The following is a 20,296-nucleotide window of genomic DNA, read 5'->3' as shown; positions in this document are numbered from 1 at the left end:
CTCCCTTTCACTCAACCCCCGCCGCCCAAACCCTGACAACAGGCGCATCAGACTATGCATGGTGGGCTCACATGGCAGGTAGATGCATTCAGGGAAAATGGAGCACAGGACAAATTCGCCTGCATATCAATCAAAAAGAAATGTTAGCTGTACAGGCTGTTCTGGCAGCCTTCAAATACCTTATCCTTCCAGGACAACTTGTGATAAAGACAGACAACACCACAGTTATGTGGTACATAAACAAGCAGGGGGGAACTCATTCCTACCCACTCTGCAGGTTAGCCATGGCTCTGTGGAAAACCGCCTTGAACAATCAAGTGCACTTGCAAGCACAATTCCTGACAGGCAAACAAAATTCACTGGCAGATGACTTAAGCAGATATCTTACCAACCCACATGAGTAGAAACTGGAACCCAACTCATTCAAACTTCTAATCCACAGGTGGGGGACACCAGAGGTGGACCTCTTTGCCTCCCCCCAAAAACATCAACTGAGCAAATTTTGCACCAGAACTCCCCACAGCCAAGCATGGAAAGTGGATGCCCTGCCCTTCATATGGGAAAGCCTCTCAATCTATGCATTTCCCCTTGTGCCTCTCCTCTCAAAAGTACTACTCAAGATCAAACAGGACAGGCCATGGACAATCCTTATTGCACCAGACTGGCCATGCCAGCACTGGTACCCACTCCTACGCAGCCAGACAGCAGTGCCACCCTGGCACCTACATCACACCCACTCTTTGCTGTCCCAGCAGGAGGGACAGATTTTGCATCCTCAACTGCAAACCCTGAACCTGGCAGCCTGGCATATTCCCTGAATACATCACCAGCAACCCTTAGCAAACAGGTGCTGGATGTCATCCTTGAGGCCAGAAGGCCTAGTACCAGGAAAACCTATTCAGAAAAGTGGAAAAGATACTGTTCTTGGAGCCAGTCTCAAGGAAAGGACACAGCCATGCCCTCCTTAGCTCAAATCCTAGATTACCTAGCAGAGTTGTTCCACAAAGGCCTATCCTTCTCATCCATTAAGATTCATGTCTCTGCCATCTCAGCTCATTACAATACTGAGCCACCCCTCTTCTCTCATCCTCTGAGCAAACAGTTTCTGAGAGGAGCTAACAATTTAAGACCCCCAAGGAGAGCTCCCACTCCTGCCTGGGACCTTAACTTTGTACTAGAGAATCTCATGCTTCCCCCTTTTGAGCCTGCAGCTTCAGCAGAGTTAAAATTCCTCTCTTGGAAAACAGCCTTACGTCTAGCCATCACTTCAGCAAGAAGAGTGTCTGAGTTACAGGCCCTTATGGCTGTGGAACCCTTCATTATCTTCCATGCGGACAGGGTTTCCCTCAGGGCTAACCCATCATTTATGCCCAAGGTGGTATCTGGCCGTAAACCAATCCATCCATTTGCCAGCCTTTTTCCCTAATCCTCAGAACAAAAGGGGAAAGGATCCTGCAGTCCTTGGATGTGCACAGACAGCTCAGGTTCTAGCTTGATAGGACTAAGCCTTTCAGAAAATCTGACCAGCTGCTAGTCAGCTTTGCTACAGGGGCTGAGGGCAAGGCCATTTCAAAGCAAACCATTTCCAAATGGATAGCACACTGCATCCATTTCTGCTACAAAGACCATGGAAAACCTACCCCATAGGGGATGAGGCCTCATTCCACTAGGGTTACCTCAATCTCTACAGCTTTTCTCAGGGGAGTCCCTACCAGGGACATCCTGGAAGCTGCAACCTGGAGTTTTGTACACACCTTCACCAAGCATTACCACTTACCTATCTTTTCTAAATCCAGAGCTGGATTTACCACAGCAGTCTTACAAGGCCTGATAGCCAGCCCTAATACTTCTTGACTGCCTCCACCCTTCCTCAGCTTTGGGAATCAACCCAAGTGTGATGACTGTAACAGTGAAACACGAAGAACATAGTACAATTGTGTACACTTACCATAAATGTAGATGTTTGAGTATATTCACTGTTGCAGTCCTGGTTACCCTCCCTCCAGCCCCCTGACTTTTCTATACTTTCTTCCTATCCCTTTTTTTTTTTTGGCCATATCTTATGGCAATGGTATTTGCTTTTTACTGGAGGTGTTCCACACCATCTAATTGCTTCCTATTTTGGGGGCTCCTGACATCTGGGGCAAAAAAAACTGATGTAATGGCGTTGGCTGCATGTTTTATACCCCTGAAGACCTGACGTCATGGAAGAGGCGACAGCATCCGATCCAGAAATCCTAAGACTCTGGTAGTTAGGCCAACTGAGGGCTACCTGCAGGCAGATAACCCAAGTGTGGTGACTGCAACAGTGAATACACTGGAACGTTGACATTTATGGTAAGTGTACACAACTGTACTTTCTGTCTGAGCTACCTGGATCTCGATATTTAGAAAAAATATATAAATTTTATCATAATATAAAAAATACTATATGAGCAACAAATAATATATCTTTGCCTGCAGTTTACTGAAGTTAACCACCAAGGTAGTTGAGTTAGGCATTGTGTAAGTTTTAAGATTAAATTTTATAATACTTTGTATTAAATATTTGTATTAGCATGGTTTGAAATTATTGATGCAAATATGAACAAGCAATATTTGACACCTAGAGGCATTAGTAGGGTGTAACTGCAGAACCACCTGGAGGCGTCACTCAGCTGTAACGAGTTAAGCATTCCAGTCAGTGGGCACGTGCATATAATTATTGAGCATGTGCAAGCAAGAGTGCCATCTTGAGTGAACAACCAGAGTGAAAGCATGCATGTATGTAGTAGTCAGACAGTTCAAGTTTAACGTTCCTGCCTTCCATCCTGATGTGATTGTATGCAGTAAACTACTTAAATGAACACAGAAGCCTCATTGTTGTCTTAGTATGTACAAGACGAGCGACAAATACTAGTTAACACAAGACATTTTGCCTCCTTAATAGCATACAATGTGAGCTCCGCCATGTGTGTCTCTTTCTCTCGCTCCCACCTGTCACATCCAGGGTGCACTACCAAAGTTTGTTCACCCCAACAAAAGCAGCAGCAAGGTTGGAGGACCTTTGTAACGTTTTAAGCCTTGCTTCTGAGAGACAACTGATGCTCACATAGGTTGGCAAGGGTAGAGTCTGCACACCTGCCAGTGGAATCACCAATACCTAGTGTGTTTCTGGTGCTGGTATCTGTTTTAACATTAGGCTCTGTCTGTTGCAAGGACACTGTCTTTTTTAGTTTGGTGATTCCTCGTAACGATATGTGTTGATGTAGCTTTCTGACTAGTGGATTTACTCAGTTATGAGTATGTGTGGTTGAGCTGTTCTGTTATGTGTCTTGGAAGACTTGGGTAATTATTTTTGACAACCTCAGTATGTCTGGATGTTTGTTTACAGAAGAGAACAAAGATATCATCCTCCAGTTTATGTAGTCTTCGATAGTAATAGAGGCAGTTGCCACACTGCACCAGGATGCCTATGGAGATTAGACTGGCCAAAGAGGCAGAATTCACAGTCTGACTCCATGGTTAGCAGCTTAATTTGTAGGGTGAGGTACCAACTGAAAAGGCTAGTATTAGTGAAGCTTATAGAGGGTTAACTGCTTAGGATGAATCAGGTACAGCAGTGGACTTGTATCTAGGTTAACTGCTGCAGCAGTGGTAGATTTAGGCTAATGAATGACTAAAATAAAGATGGAAGATGGGTTAAATGAAACTAAGATTGCTAAAGGAGATGGATGATTCAAAAGTTTCAAAGAAACTTTATTGTCATTTAGGACCACACAAGTGCAGCCTAAGTGAAATTACAATTGTCAGCTCACAAGAGAAATGCAGTGCAAATAACGTAGATACAGTGGTATCAAAGAATAACATAAGAAAGAAAAAAACACGTGTGTCATGCAAGACATAGTTCACATTACATAAACACATTCAATACCCATTATCCAGTGATAAATAATAAATAAATACCCACCACCAAACCCCTACACTGTTACGACAGAGAATAAATAGAGACTAGTGAATAGCAGCTGTTTAGTTACCATATTGCACTTGTTAATCTTAGACGTGACTCAGTATAGCCATCATATTGCATAATAGTAATGCTGGCAGTAATTGCTCAGAGCAGCAGGATTAAATGAAAAAAAGGCTTCAATGTTTCAGGTATTATGGTTGGTGTCTGTATTAATAAGCCTTAACAGCTGTAGGATACAAACTGTTCCTGAATCTGGTAGTCCTACAGTGGAAGCTGCGGTATCTCCTTCCAGACGCAAGTTGTGAGAACCAGTTGGATGGGTCGAATCAGCAAGTATTTTATATGTTCTCTTTCTTACTCTTGTAAAGAAAAGCTCATGAATAGAAGGGAAGTTTGTGCTCAAGGCAGATAGATGAGACAGATATACTGGGATGATGCAAGGATTTAGATGTATTATTAAAAGGGGGGAATATCAGACATGTAGCCTAGCAGTAAGAGTAGCAGCTAAACAATGACTACTAACGGATGCAGGAATAAAAAAAATCACACTGAGTTATGAAGTGCTAGTCACGTGGCCATTGATTAGGCATCAGCTCAAGTAAGCCACAATACTTAAAGCTAAGCACCTGCAGTAGGCATACTGGGTAAAAGCAATGGGCAGTGACTGGGAACCAGCTAAATAAGATAGCCATTGACTAGGCAGCATTGAGTACTAAAATGGGGATCAATTACTGTAGCAGTACTTAAGCACACACTGAATATGAAACTTTACAGCAACAACACTGCCAACAGGTAGGCACCAATAAACTGCTGAAATGGGATTCATTTAATAAATACACAAATCTGGTTTGATTTACTGAGGACATAGTCAAAGGTTAATAAATCTCAGACATGTACTGAATTCAAGCTTACTAATAAAATCATTCACAATAGTGCAACAGTTGTAGTTAATGAAACAGAGAAAAGGCAGTGAAGTGTACATGTTCCACAACAAGGACACAGACGCTGATTTATTCTAGACTTGGCTCTTACTCTGCTCACCCAGTATGATTTACTCTGCTCAACATTGCTGCACAGGGTATAGCAAAGTACCAGAATGAACAAGCTTCTTGTTTAAAATCTGTAAGGCTTAACCCGTTTTGAAGCCAACCAGTCAAATTCAGGCCATCCTTCAATGGAACCTAAGCTCATGTAGCTGACATGTGGAAGCGTCTATTCACACTGCTTAAGACTTGTAATAGATTAAATCAGTTGTAACCCAAATGGAAGAGCTTTGTTATCTCCTTCATCATAGTCTCTAATTGTCCTCTCCAGGCTGATGAGTACTGTAAGCAACTTAGCACTGAGCAGCTCAGAACTGTTTTACTATCTCCCCTAATCTCTTTACTACCGCTACCTGAAGTCTGTATAAACTATCCATAATACAGGTTTTTAAACCTTCCCACAAAGCTAAGTCAAAACTATACAAACTCCATCTAGCATCTACTACACACACTCTCCTCACTAAAAACCTACTTTGTTCTGGAGATATCCATCCCAACCCTGGCCCCTCTTCTCTCCCCAAAATTACCTCTACACTGCCCCGATCTTACTCCTCTAACAGCCACCAACCTCAGTCACAACAATCATCTCCATCCAAATACTTACTATTTACTCACTGAATATTCAGAGTCTAGCAAATAAAGTCACTGAGCTGCACTCATGGATAGCTCTCAATACCCCTCACATCCTCTCCCTATCTGAAAATTGGCTCAAACCACAAATCTCAAATAGTGAAATACTCCCACCAGGTTATAATATCTTCCGATCTGATAGACCTGTAAAAAAAGGGGGTGGCGTGGCCATCCTCTACCCAAACAACCTTAACCTCCCACAATACCCTTCCCTGATTCCTGACTTCCTCCCAGCTGAAATCATCATCCTTAACTGCCATCTGAATCCCCACAAAAAAACTGGCAATTGCCTCTATCTACCTTCCTCCTGGTAACAATCTGCCCATTCTTGAGAACATTCTATCCTGGTTCTCCCACAACATACCATATGAGACACTTATCATTGATTGGCCCAATCTCACAACTGACTCCCCCCAACTCAGTATCCACCTACACGGCTTCCACCAACTTATAACATCTCCCACTCGCTTCCATAAAAATTCCACCTCCAGCTCCATCATAGACTGGATCCTTACTAATTCCCCCCACCAATACCAACAATCCCACCACTTTACTTGACTCCCTTAGTGATCATCTCCCTACCACCATCTTAAGACACTACTCCCATGTTCTTAAACCCCACCTTATCAAAGACTGTTGACAACTATCGACTTTCAATTCATCCCAGTTTAACTCCATTCTCCACAACATAGATTGGTCCATCCTAAAACACCTCTCCCTAAACGATGCTGTAAGCACTCTCAATAACATCTTTATGAGTACTCTAAACTACTTAGCTCCCTCTAGGAAGAACAGAGTAAAATCAAATCATGCTTCCTGGCTCTCCAAGGAGACTAGGTCTCGTATGAAACAGAGATAGTGCTTGGAAAACTTGGACTAAAGCTAAACAACCACCTCTTCTTCAAAAATACAGGCAACTGAGGAACCTTGCAAAAAAACATACAACTAATGACAAAAAGTTATACTATAGCTCTGCTCAGCTTAACAACAAATCCAATCCTCGAAAATTTTGGTCAACTCTCAACAACATCCTCTATCCTGGAAAGCCATCTAATCCCTCCCTATACCTTAACTCTTCCTCTCAGGAAACAGCTACCCTCCTGAATAAACACTTTATCTCTTCAATCCAAAATCTGGTAACCTCTAAGCCAAGCTCTAGTTCGACACCCACTCCCCCCAAGCCCCACTAACATAACTTTTTCTTTTGAGCCAGTTCTCATTACTTATCAAATCTCTACTACTCAAGCTAAAACCTTGCCCTACTTCCACTGATAATCTATCTCCTACATTCCTCAAACTTGCTGCTGACTCAATTGCTTATCCTATATCTATACTAATTTGATCTATTCTGGAATCAGCTGTCCCCACCCTTTGGAAATCTTTCTTTACTATCCCTCTTCATAAAGGTGGAAACTCCACTGACCCCTCAAACTACAGACCCATTACCATTTTGTCCCCCCCCCCCAAGATATTAGAAAAATGTATTCACTCGCAGCTTTTCAATCGCCTCCTCACACACCACTTACTTCCAACATGGATTTCGTCCTCACCACAGCACCACCACTGCCCTCCTCTCCTTCACTCATATCATTGCAGAGGCTCTAGACAATAATAAACTCCTTTCCTGTCTCTTCCTAGATCTCTCCAAAGCTTTCAATACTGTCTCTCATCCTCTACTACTATCCAAACTCGCAAATCTCCACCTATCCCCCTCGGCACTTGCCTGGTTTAATAGTTACCTAGTTACCTATCTGGCAGGGAGCAATCTGTCAAATGGCTCTCATTCTCCTCACCTTTCCTTACCATCTCCACTGGTATTCCCCAAGTCTCCATCTTGGGATCCTTTTTGTTTAACATCTTCACCAATGATCTTTACACCTCATGCAAAAAATCCTCCGTTATTCAGTATGCCGACGACTCCACACATATCCATCTCAAATAACATTCCTGAACTACACTCCCTGACCCAACAGGCCGTACTATCCACTGAACAATGGCTCTCTCACAACCTATTGATCCTAAATCCCAAAAAGACCAAACTCCTACTTTTCCTTCCCCGTTCTCTTTCTCTTCACAAAACCTCCTTTTTTATTAAATCTTCTAACAATACAACTATCCAACCTGACACCCACACAAAATTCCTAGGGGTCATTATCGATAACAAACTAAAGTTCAACCTATACATACTCCAATGTATATAAAAAAAAAAAAAACAGAAACTAGGTCTGCTGTATCAGAAAAAAAAATTCTAACCCCTGAATCTAGACTTACCCTGGGCCAGGCACTCCTCCTTCTCTCCCTCTTATACGCCGCCCCAGTTCTTATCAATATCCAGGCCTCCACTCTAAACAAACTTCAACAGACTTACCATAAAATAGCCAGATTAACTCCCCATACAACTCACAACACTGCATTTCTTTAAACTCTCTTCAGTGGCTTGAACTTCCCCAATTTCTGCTATCTTATCAATTTCATATGCTACACTCTATTCTTTATAAACCCTCCTTCTGTCCATCTCTATCTTCCTTAGTCTCTGTCTACATCCCATCCTGGACCCTCCGTACTTCTAACCAACAATTACTTGATATCTACCACCCAAAAAGGTCAGTAGGCAAACTACTCTACAAACACTCCCTTGCCCATGCTTGGAACAAACTTTCCCTTGACTTACGTTCAATCTCCCACACCTCACACTTTACAAATGAACTAAAAGCTTATTTTCTCAATTCCAGAGCCTGCCCTTGCCATGACCTCACCTAGTCTTCCTTCCCTTTATGTACCCTCAAAAGGACCATACTTAGTACCTCATTACACCTCTCTCTCCAATGTGTCGACTATGCATTTGCATAATTTTATACAAACAAAAAAAATTTTATTGTTGACCTATTGAACTATATCAATGTCAAATTATGTTACTTAGCTTCTTTTTAATGCAACTTTAACTTTATGCATGTAACCCAACATATGTGAATCTTTTTCCTATAATATTGTCTAAAATTGTACTTGTTTAAAAATGTACTACTGGAGCTTTTCTCCTCGGATCTCCACTGTAAATAGGCCACAGGCCCAGATGGACAAACCCGGTTAACAAATGTCAGTAAATATAAATAAAAAACTGAGCAATCCTCTTGTTATTTAAAGTCTAAAGCTACACCCCTGTGAGAGCTAGCCAATCAAAATCAAACCTTTACCTCTACAAAAGATGACGAGTCAAAATCAGGTACTCCATAGTGCTCAACCTTTCATTTCCAAAATGAGCACTACCTGCCGTAATGCAGAACAATGAGGCAAAATGTGGAACACTTACTAACAACTCCATCTGTGAAGCTTACAGACTGTTAAATACATTTACACTTATAAAAAGTAATTTTGGTGAAATCATATGATTCTGCACTATTCACCATGGATATCGGTTAAAAAATACCCAGTACTTATTTTGTTACACTCTCTCAATGTGAAACTGTGAGGAACATGACCTTTTTGGAACCCAAAATGAAGAACATTCCTCATTATGAGGTGCACCTAAGAGGTATGAGGTACTCTGATCCTTCATTAGAACCCAAGGTCAAGTAGCTGTCACTCAGAAGCCTTTACTCACTGTAAGGTTGGTATACTGCAGACCCAATCTTGTAAATTGGCTGAAATCCTTTTACTGTGTTGAATCAGTCAGAACCCAGATGAAAAAGGGCTTTTGTAGAATTCTCCTCCTACTCTTTAGTCATGTGTCATCTTCTCTGGATTGCTCAGCATCGTCAGCAGCTTATTACTGAAGAGCCATATCCTATACAACACTTAATGTAGCTTTCTAGCATATCTGTGGCTGCAAATATTTGAGATCCTTATGCAAACAAATATGTAAAACTGTGTTGACTCTGAAGGTTCGTTCTGAAGGAACGTTGACCAAAACCTAAGCTCTTTCTTTTAGCGGATAACACATGGTAGTTGACTGTGTGGTAAGCCACCTTTATGTAGATGCAGAGCACCAGCTCCATCTTAAAGCCCATAATTTTTAGGACTCATCCCAAGTGGCATTGTTGCTCCAGTGAAACATATGACAAACATAGTATAATTTTGCAGGACCTTAACACAAATGCAAATATTTAAATGTCACTATCTCTCCTACCTTCCATTAGTTCCTTTCCTGTGGATATCTGTAGGTTGGAGTGGGTACTCCAATCACTTTTTCCCTACTTTCCATGGCTAGTACCCTGACCAAGCACATAACGTTTGCAGGGTTGGCCTATGTCCTTTAGAAGCAGCTTGCAGGTCTTCTGGGCGGGCTTATCACCGGGTCTCCTTATCTTCAGGCCAGTCAGTGCTTTGTCTTTGGACCTCTCTTTTGGAGAGGAAAGACCATGGCAACAAAGAGCTAAAGATGGTAACAGCGGACATTCCTGTTATTGCATTGACATCCTGGGGGAGGTGGTCACACACACACCCTGAAGGGGTAAGGGTGCTAAGTTGTGGAAGTCAGGATGGACACCAGTCCTTCATTGGGTGAAGTCCCAAGAGTCCTTACAGCTAAACTGAGCATACTTGAAAATCTACAGTTAATGGTAAGATGTTCATCACAAGTCAATGTTGCAGTACTAATTCTTTGGTCCTCCTGTCATGCAGAAGCCTAAAGCCAGCCCAAATACCAGAGTCATTTCACCATCCCCCAGTTGGTGGACATCAGGGTATAAAATCTCCATCAGCTGTCACCATCTTTAGTTCTTTCTTGCCATGTATTGTGATGCTGCACAATGCTTTACTTTGTGTCATCAGTCAGTCCATGGGTCGGCTTGAATTTCCAGAGTTCCATTGCCTCATGATAAATATCCTGTTGGGGGACCCTTTGTTTTGTTAATGTTCAAGAAAATTAATAACGGTCTTTCTTGTGGGAAAGCAGATTCCCACAAAGATTCCTACTCACATTGCCTTTTTTGTTTAGGCCTTCTGCACACCATTGCTAGCAATGAATATTGTACTAGTTTTAATTCAAAAACCATTAGTTGTACTGCTGAGTCTCTTCAGTTACACATGAAAGCTAGCAAAGAATCTAGTGAGGCAGGCCTGTCGCACATCTCTACATTTGCCATTTCCCAGGCTGTTCTCCCTAAAACCTTTAAAGAAAAGAATCTGAAGGAGAGAGACATCTGAGATTCCAAAGAAGTTTCTTTGTCCAGGCCCTTGCTGATAAATGATGTCGTCAACACAGGTGTTTCTTTACAGCCCCCTGGTCTGATGCCTTCTAGGCTGAAGTCCTCTAGTGCAACCCATCTGGTGGCCTCCATGGCTCCGTTCTATTTCCTTATTCTGTCACAGTGTAATTTTTTTTCTGTGTAGTGGCTACATTTTGAAGTTTTTGTATCACATTCCTTCATTTATTTTTATTTTTTTATTTTTTTCAACTCGACAGAAAATAGTAATAGTGGCTAAATCCAACATAAATGCAATCCCTAAATATTGTATTGGTTTGTCTGTTTTGCTAATGAATGTGAGATTTGGGCTACTAAACTATGAAAACAGACTGTATTAAATGTTGTCATGATTGAAAAGTGACTTTGATCATTAGATAAAAAAATAAATCAAAATAGTGTTATGTAGTAAAACTGGCTAAGATGGAGAAAGTTGATGCAAATATTGCTGAATCTATTAAAACAGGACTTCTCTCCCTACAGATCCTGTTCTTCTGTTCTTTTAGCAAGTACTTTTCTCATCTGGCAGCCAAAGACAGGAAGATGAACTTAGGCATATTTTCTAAGCTGACCCCTAAACATGGAAGTATGAAATTGATTTCTGCAGTCTAGCAGAAGCAATCACTTCAGTCCCAGCATATAAAACCTTGGGACCAACACTGGACCCCTTTGGAGACTTGTATAGATCTGATTTCACACTGCATCACTCAGGATCTATTTTACTGTCAGCTATCTATAGACCAATTAGACTCATGTAGGTGTGGGAAGATAATGGAGAAAGTAGTTTGAATATACTTGAAAACATCTTACTAAACTAAATTCACCAATATTTCAGTTTGCATTCAGTGCAGGCAGACTACTGTTTGCACCACTCATTTCTATAGTAATATTATTGAAGCCAATGAAATTATTTTACAAGTTGACATTTTTGGTCTTTTTATGTTGCTTTCTCAAGTGTTTGACACATTAGACCACACTCGGTTGCAGCATGTGATGAAGAAGAAACTGATGAAATGAACAGAAGCATGGTTAGCCTGTAGGTCATGGACCATTAGATAGTTACCGCTCAGAGTGCTCTCACCTGAGCAGAATGCTTCTCCCAAGGGTCAAACCTGAGACCATGTATATTTAGCTTATACATTTCTTGTCTTCATTTTAACAACTGTGTTTTCTGATGTTGTGCAGATGTTATAAAATAGGTAAAATCATAGTAAAAATCTGATATAAATGTGAATTGGCCTATAGGCATTTTATCCTTGTATTTAAATGTAAATAAGTACTTCAGCTTTGGTCATAAACACAAATCCTGGTACACTGTTACTTGCACAAGTATGGAGAGGATTTACTTTTTCAAAGATTTAAACAGTCTATCCTTTAAACTCTGTATCAGTGATATTTATTAAAGTGATATAAAATTGCTGGATTATATAATATGACACTGATATGTCAGTGTTCTGATGTTCTTGGAATCTTTTAATTTCCCTGTTAGATCAAAAATTGGAATATGCTCTGCAGGTTTGGAATCCTACAAAGTGTATTAAATTAATAAATATAAATGGCCTTCGCAGGTAACTTAGCCCGCCTGTTCATTTTAAAATTGAGTGACTTTATTTTAATGTACAGAACAAGGATCTTCTATATTCATTTATTCATGGTACTAATACATTTTTATTCCACCTAGCAAAAAGTCTCTCTACAATTTTTTTTTTTAATTTTAATAAAAGACCGATGTGTTTATGGAATAAATCTCTAGCATGTGTTAAAGTTTCTCATGTTTACTATTTGAATCTCACTCAGATATGTATTTTGGAAGTGAGAAATTAATTTTGTTTATGACCTTTTTCCATTGCACATATTCTGTGTATATGTATTTCTGATAAAGGATGCCATATATTTCCACATAATTTCCTCTGTTCAGCAGTACTGGAATCCAGTATAGTAAATCACTCCATAATTGATCCTATTTTAAGATTATTTTTAATATGTTTAAGTATATTTTACCAGGGAGAATTAAACTTTTTTACTTGAGAATCTTAGAATAAAGAGTGGTATTTCCTTTTTAAATATGGGTTTAAGAGTAGCTTGGAGAAATTTTCATTTTATTTATTGATGTAAATTAGGAAACTGCGGTGGTGATGCTGCGGTAGCGTTGTCGCCTCACAGTAAGACGTGCCGTTCGATTCTAAGCTAAAGCGTCTTCTGTCTGGAGACGTGCGTGAATGGGCGTACCTTCATTGTAGGTTGTGCATCAGAGCTGGCAACTCGGTATGTAAAAATCTACTGCCAATCATTAGCGGACCGGAGTTCCGCTGTGGCGACCCCTAACCGGGAAAAGCCGAAAGACACAACAACAACTATTATTGATGTAAATTTGGAGCAGAAAGATCCATTTTTACATCTTGATAAGTATGCCAGCATAATTTACTGCAATTTTTTTCATAAAACATTGTTTCATTATTGTAAGAGTATGTACTACTGTGTCACATCTGTTTTTCTTCTGCATAAGTACATTTTAGGTGGTTTTTATTGATATGATGTATTTTGCCAAGTTCTGTAATTAGAGCTGGAGGTGTATAATAGTAATGTGCTCTTTCTGTTCCGTGGCTGTGATTTATGACATTTGATGTCTAATTGTGGCAGTTTTCACCACATTTCCATATGATATTGTTTTATAAAGTACCTTCATCAGTATTCAGTTGATAGACACTTTGTTTATACCCTTAGACTGGTCTGTGGAACTTCATTGCAGATGCATTTATCAATAGTAAATTGAATTTTAAAGTTCTGTTCAAGAACAAATGTACAATGCATAACAATAATATTTTATCTAGACCTTGTATATTTAATCCACCCCTCCATCCTTCAATTCAGGTGTTTGAATGTAGTTGTGGGCAAGACGTTAAGATGAGCACAAGACCCAGCACAAGAATAATATACAATATAAAGAAGGCTGGAAGAAAAGCACTATGGAATATCACAAATCAGAAATTCAGACCACTGCACAGGACCAGGCTGGATAACAATAGACAAATCCTTTATTTGAGACTAAGCGCTTTCACCATTACAAATGGCATCTTCAGAGTAAAGATTTGCCTGTTCTTTACTCTGAAGATGCCATTTGTAATGGTGAAAGCGCTTAGTCTCAAATAAAGGATTTGTCTATTGTTATTCAGCCTGGTCCTGTGCAGTGGTCTGAATTTCTGATTTGTGATTATCGTTAAAACCTTTTTTTGGGTTTATCTTTTTCTGCTTGTTTTAAGCACTATGGAATATGTTCAGGGGTAACTTTCTTGGTAATGAAAGCCAATTTGGAGGGTGGTTATATAATTATTGAACACAAAGATGCACAATAAAAATGCTGACATTTTTGAGTAATGATAAATGTCACAAACAAGGAACTAATGACATTCAGAAGTTATGGACCTCTCAACAGTTGGGTATATAAGAACTGTCTTGATGGCACAATATCTCAGACAATGTATGATTGTTTTAGGAAAAGATCCACTGATTGGTCACCAAATGGAAGAAAGTTTCTGCAGAGGGTCTAAGTTGAAAACAATATCTAACGTTATTGATATTGCATTAAAGGAATCTCTGTTTAATAGTTCATCCTTTATAAGGGATTCTTTTAATTACAATGACAAGATTGACAAAATGCACACTAATGATAAGTGACTTGTTTGTTGTTTTGGGAGTTAAATCATTATAACTGGTTATACTGCAGGTATTGGGTGTGTAACGTACTATTGTGTGAAGTCTGATATTCAGTTATTGAAGTCAGATTCACTGGTAAATGTTTAGAGAAGATTTTTAGATATAATCTTTTCTTGTTTAAAGGCACATTTTCAACAGGTAAGAGGAAAAACAAAGATTCACACCCAAATTTTGTGAACATGGTTATGGCCCATTGGGAAATAATTTTATATAAGATATTAGATTTCAGTAAAGTGAAGATTAATTGTAGTTTTATTGACAGTATTTGTAATATGGTTAGGAACAGTTTTTACCGGTTTATGGTAAGGGGCAGTGTTTGAGTTGGATTTATTTTACAAGGTCTTTAAACAGGGAGGTGAATGTTTGAAATGGTCAAGTAATGCAAGTTCCTATGTCATCATTGCTTTTTTAAATATGGTGTACAAAAATAACAGTAGACTAGAAACTAGTATTAGTTTTAAGAATATAGCACATAACTCCTCACCAGTATCAGAATATGTACCCGTTATTAAAAGCATACAAAGCAGAATAAAAAAAATCTTACCAGAAATGTCGACACTTTTCAGGTTTTAGAACAATCGCAAAGCAGATTCTTGTTTTGAGAATTCCCTGAAGTGTTCTATTTGAGGAAAATAAAGGGAGTACTTGGAAAGCAGCTAACAGACTTGAAAAGAAATGTAGCTGTGTGTTTGACATTCAGTCTAGATAGTTTTTGTGTAAGACAGAAGACAAACTTTCAAATGTTAAAATTGCTACTACTATAGGTTTATCAGTGATAGTCTAGGAGCATATTGTGCTGACATTAACACCGCAATTAATTCCCCTGGTTTGTTCACATGTACATCTGAATTTGTGGTGTATGTGGTAGCCTGTTGTACATGTGAATGCTTTTATATTTGGCAAAACAATCTGAAAACTGAAGGATACAATTTTTGAGCATGTGCTTGCAATTAAAAGTAAGACTTTTGTTAAATACATTGCACAGGCTTTCAAATGTGTGTTCCAACTTTAAATTTAGTGTGATTGATTTTGCAAACACAGCTGTGAGGAGTGGTAATGGAATGACTATTTAGAATACTTGGACTATAAGTTGCAAACTATTTTAGATGCAAGCAATTTGCTTTGAATTCATTAGTAGTTAACTTTAAAAGTTAATGTTGACGTCCATGTGACATATATCACATGATTCCTATTTCATAACAATTTATACTATTTAAAGTATGTTGTATTGTTTGTTTAAAAGTATGTTGTATTGTTTGTTAGGTAGCCTGAAGTCTTAGTCCTTTGTGACATGTAGAAGTCAAAAGCACTTAATACCTTTTACTTAAGTGCTGTTTTCCCATTTTGGTGTTTGGAGCTGTTTTGTTCCTCTGTACTCAATTTTTCATTTTCTTGGCATTGGTTAGTGCTTGCCACAATGCATATTTGAGACTTTATTAGTGTTATTATTATGTAGAATAATGATACATAATTTTTAGTTATGCTGCAGGTATTTTACAGTGTTAGTAGTAGCTCTATATTTCTCATATACCAATAGTTTTCAGAGTCTATATTTTGTATTACCTCTACTAGTTCCATATTTTAATGTCCTGCCTCTGCTTCCCAGAGAATGATATGATGGTACATTGGAATTTACCCAAGTATAATTTAGTTACATTGACCCACACCACACTAAAGAAACTAATACACCCATGTGTAAGGATTCTTACCATAACAGTAGTTGTTCTAGGACAGGTCACTGTAACAGCAAAGCTCATTGCGTTTTTCTAGAATTCAGGAATGTCTTTGGCAGTTTTATTCTGTCACCATATTCAAGAGAAAATCCAGTTACAACAGTTTTCTTTTGATTATAATTAATCCTTTGCATATTTATTTTTTAATAAAATCCAGCTAGCAATCTTATTTGTTATTATTTTAAAGGTGTGGTTGCTCAGGAATCATTTGCGCTAATAAAGCCTGTAAAGCTTCCCAGTTATTAGAGTTTAAAGCTTGACTTACTTTAGGAATACTGAAGGATAAGCTGCATTTTTATTCATCTTGGTGCTGGCATAGATTTTCACTTAACATTCTAATTTCTGTTTCAAGGAAAAAGTTTTTATTATGTTAAGGTTATTGTTATGGTATGGTAATACATAGTTTTCCCTTTTGAGACATTTGTGCTCTTTAAAATGAGTACATAGGCCGGATTCATAAAGGTTACCACAAAATATGCACTATATGTACACTTAGCATATCTGAGTGAATAGACAGCACAATCATTGTGTTAGGAATTTTCTTGAAATATTCATTTTACTGAAAGTATGCACATTGTGGTAAAAAAAAAAAATACCTTTACTTCAGGTGCCTGCTATTTTTTCCTGTTACGCAAGATGGTATTATAGTTAACTTACTTTACATATGGTTTGCTTCAGGCACTTGATAATAGGTATGTAAATATATTGTTTTTTTTTCACACTTTTGTATATCATTTGATTGTGTACGAATTTGCCTTAAGGGAAATGCATGCAAGGACAGTTGCCTACCTCAGACACTCTTCCCTGTGGTGGAGGATATGTATGGGAGCCTTGTGCCAAGCTGTCAGTGCCTAACCAGAGGAAGATCCACACTGAGTTCACATAGGGAAGATGGTGTACTTTTTCAATTTGTATTAAGAAGACATGAATTATGTGGACTTACTCAGATGCTATGATTTGCTCTGATTTATTGTTAAATTGACCTGTGTTTGTAAATTAGTTATGGTAAATATGCATTCCACCTGATTAGTTACCCTGAAGACACGAAAGTAGATGAATCAGTGATGCTAAGATGATCTCTGGGTATGTGCCCATTGTATAGAGGACTGGCATCTCATTCCAAATTAAGTTTCCTTTTTTCATAGTATTTGGTATGACAGACACTGGTTCAGTGCAGCACTGAATTGAGATATCATGGGTACTGAATGAACAGATGGAATGTGAAGGCAGAACTTTTAGCATACCTTGCAGCTATATTTTACTGGGCTATAACAGCTAAAGATTAAAGTTATTTTCCCTTTCACCTTGGAAACTAGTGGTATTTGTGAGATAAGTGGATAAAAATTTGTAACCTTTATTTAAAGCAGCTCATTCTTTTTCAGAATATATGAGATGCAGTTTATGGACGAGATCATGAAAGTGGAAGCTCATGATGCTGAAGTACTGTGTGTAGAATATTCAACTCCTGAAATGGGTAAGGGCTTGAAGCCATTTTTGTGACATGGTATAAATTTTTTGTGTAGCTCACTCCTGATAAAAAGTAGATGCTTATTAACTAAACTATGACAATCTAACCAAACAGGATTGTGAAAATGCTTTCAGTTTCCCCAACTGCATTTGTCCTGTCATTAAGTTGGTATATCTTTTGGCTGACTCATAATTCCAGGTCTTATCTGTTGCAGGACAGAGGTCTTCCTCTGGTTTTCTTCATAAGTAGAGGTTTACTTTAGTAACCAGACAGCATAGCCTCCACTGAGGCAGGAAATGAAAGGTTATAGCTTGCATCCATTTATTAAGATGGGTTGTAATACATTTCTAAACTAGGCTGCATATATTATTCAGAGACTGACATGGTGCAATATTTGATGTCCATGTTTCACTGTTGCAGTAATAATCAAATAGGTAATACTTGCTGTGGTAGCCCTTGGATGGCCCAAGTACCTGAGACTTCAAACCTTCCTGTTGGGATGGCAGATGCCCTATACCTGACATCTAGATATAAAGGTTATTGGCTCGCACCATCTTTCAGATCTTTTTTTGCCATCGGAGCCAGAAGTTATCCACATTGTAGACTGTGTCCGTCGGTCTGAATACCAGAGTACTTCTTAATGCTAAGTGCGCCATTATGGAAAACTTAATTTTCTTTTTAGAGTTTGTTCTTAGATGAGTTCTATGACTAATGTGTCTTGATTGTGGAAAATGGATTCCACATCGGGACTTTCACTCCTTTTGCCTGTCTGCTTAGGCCTAGAGCATGACATCCCTAATTGTCTGTCCCCACTGTGCCAGTTTCAAAAAGCGCACTATTCATTATTGGGCTGAGTTCCTTGCCCAGTTCTTAAAAAAAAAAAAAAAAAAAAAAAAAAGGGCATCAGAGATCTTCACATGTCATGGCATCTTCCAGTTCTTCTCATGACCCCTCTAAAAATGTAGGAACTGTGCAAAACTTCATAAGGTGACAGTCACAGCTTTGACAATGGACAGTCCACCAGGGTTGTGATTGTCAAAGGACTTAAGACTCCTTTGCCGTCCCTTTCAATTACTGAGGAACTATCAGAGACCACCATTGAGTGCCCCATGAAGTCAGACATGCGTTCTCACCCCTCTGCATCCACAAGCTGAAGAAAATGATTTATCATTTGGGTCCAAGACTGCTTTGCAGGCTGTGGCTTTCGACTCCTAGATTAGGGCTTCTGACAGGGAGGCCTGAATCTCAGAGGGTTTGCCATTTGATTTTGCACAGCCCGCAACTGTCCACCAGAGGCCTGGTCTCAGTACCACTGATGCCACCCTCAAGCAGAAGCCTAAGGCCATACCTAAAAAGATCCTTCTTCCCATGCCTCCGCCTAAGTCCTCAGGCTTACAACCCCCACAGGCCGACCATCAGGATCTACTTAGACTGGCTGAGGATTTGCTTCACATTGTAGCTTCCAGACAGCACAGTCCTACCTGACCAATTTTTTAATGGGAAAAAGAGACCCCCACTCCCCAGGAATCCTCAAATTCTTATGATTCGGATGAGGATGAGTTGGCTTATGCAGACCAGTTCTCCACAGGCTCATACGCCAGTTCTGATTGAGAGCATCTTGGCTTCAGCTTCACTACTTGAAGACTTCACCTTTGGGGAAACACTCCATAAAATGAGGGAGTACTTCCATTGGTAAGCTCAGGATTACCCTCAGTCTAAGAAGGTTAGAGAATTTCTAAAGCTTCTTGAGCATAAGGCTTTGGCTGTTCCTCCAATGCTGGAAGTAGTGAATGATATTGTAGACCCATCCCTGCAATCTGACTCCCAACCACCTACTCCTAACAAGCCAGACCATTTCTACAAGGTCCTAGACTCCAACAGACACCTTTATAGGAATCCTACCACTGATCCTGAAGTGGTTACATAGAGTCTTAAGGGAGCTAAAGGCAGCACTTCCAGTAGGCCTTTGCCTAGTGCTAGAGGGGAGAACCATTGTTTTTTTTTTTTGGCAAATAAGTTTATACTTCTGCCACCTTGCCTGACAGTTCTCCATTGTCAGTTTTGCATGGTTAAGTACCTGGAAACTGTGTTGGAACATATGAAAGAAAAACTGGAGGGGGTGGAAGACAGAACTCTCTCCATAGTACTGCTGGACATCTGCAACTCTATCTCAAGTTGCAAAATATCCTTTGCACTATAGCTGTGATGCCTTTAAAGCATCAAGCAGAATGGCTGCCTCAGGGGTTATCTGCCAATGTGCCCAGTTAAGGGAACAGTCCTTTCCAGACCTTAAGTCTGAAATTCTATATGCCTCTCTAGACAAAAAACTTTTTGTTTGAACCCAAAGTGGAGGCTGTTTTCAAATAAAACTGTAGAAGGCTAAATCTATGCAGACTGTCAAGGGCTTTCTGCAGGTTCAGCCACCTAAGTTTAGTATAAACTATCTCACTATGTCTTAGTCTTTCCTCTCCCTCTACAAAGAAAGAGGGGAAAAGGCTCAAAATGGATAGACCACTGAGGCAAAATAAAAAAATGACAACCAAGATCAGCTTCTAGGCCTAGTGTTGCCCAGCAGGGAG

General features: G+C 39.4%; 1 protein-coding gene across 1 annotated transcript in view; it reads left to right on the top strand.

The window, feature by feature from the left end:
- LOC122787719 (WD repeat-containing protein 62-like) overlaps positions 1-20,296 on the top strand; it is a 1,689,893-nt gene that overhangs the window by 559,121 nt on the left and 1,110,476 nt on the right. The window contains exon 10 of the mRNA XM_044054617.1: positions 17,632-17,723. Coding sequence (XP_043910552.1) covers positions 17,632-17,723 — 92 coding nt within the window. The remainder of the gene's footprint in view (positions 1-17,631; positions 17,724-20,296) is intronic.

The sequence above is a fragment of the Protopterus annectens genome, chromosome 1.part0 (assembly GCF_019279795.1).
Source record: "Protopterus annectens isolate FY-2018-M chromosome 1.part0, PAN1.0, whole genome shotgun sequence".
Lineage (NCBI taxonomy): Eukaryota > Metazoa > Chordata > Ceratodontiformes > Protopteridae > Protopterus > Protopterus annectens.
The sequence above is the reverse complement of the archived record's forward strand: the minus strand, read 5'-3'. Positions and strand labels throughout refer to the sequence as shown.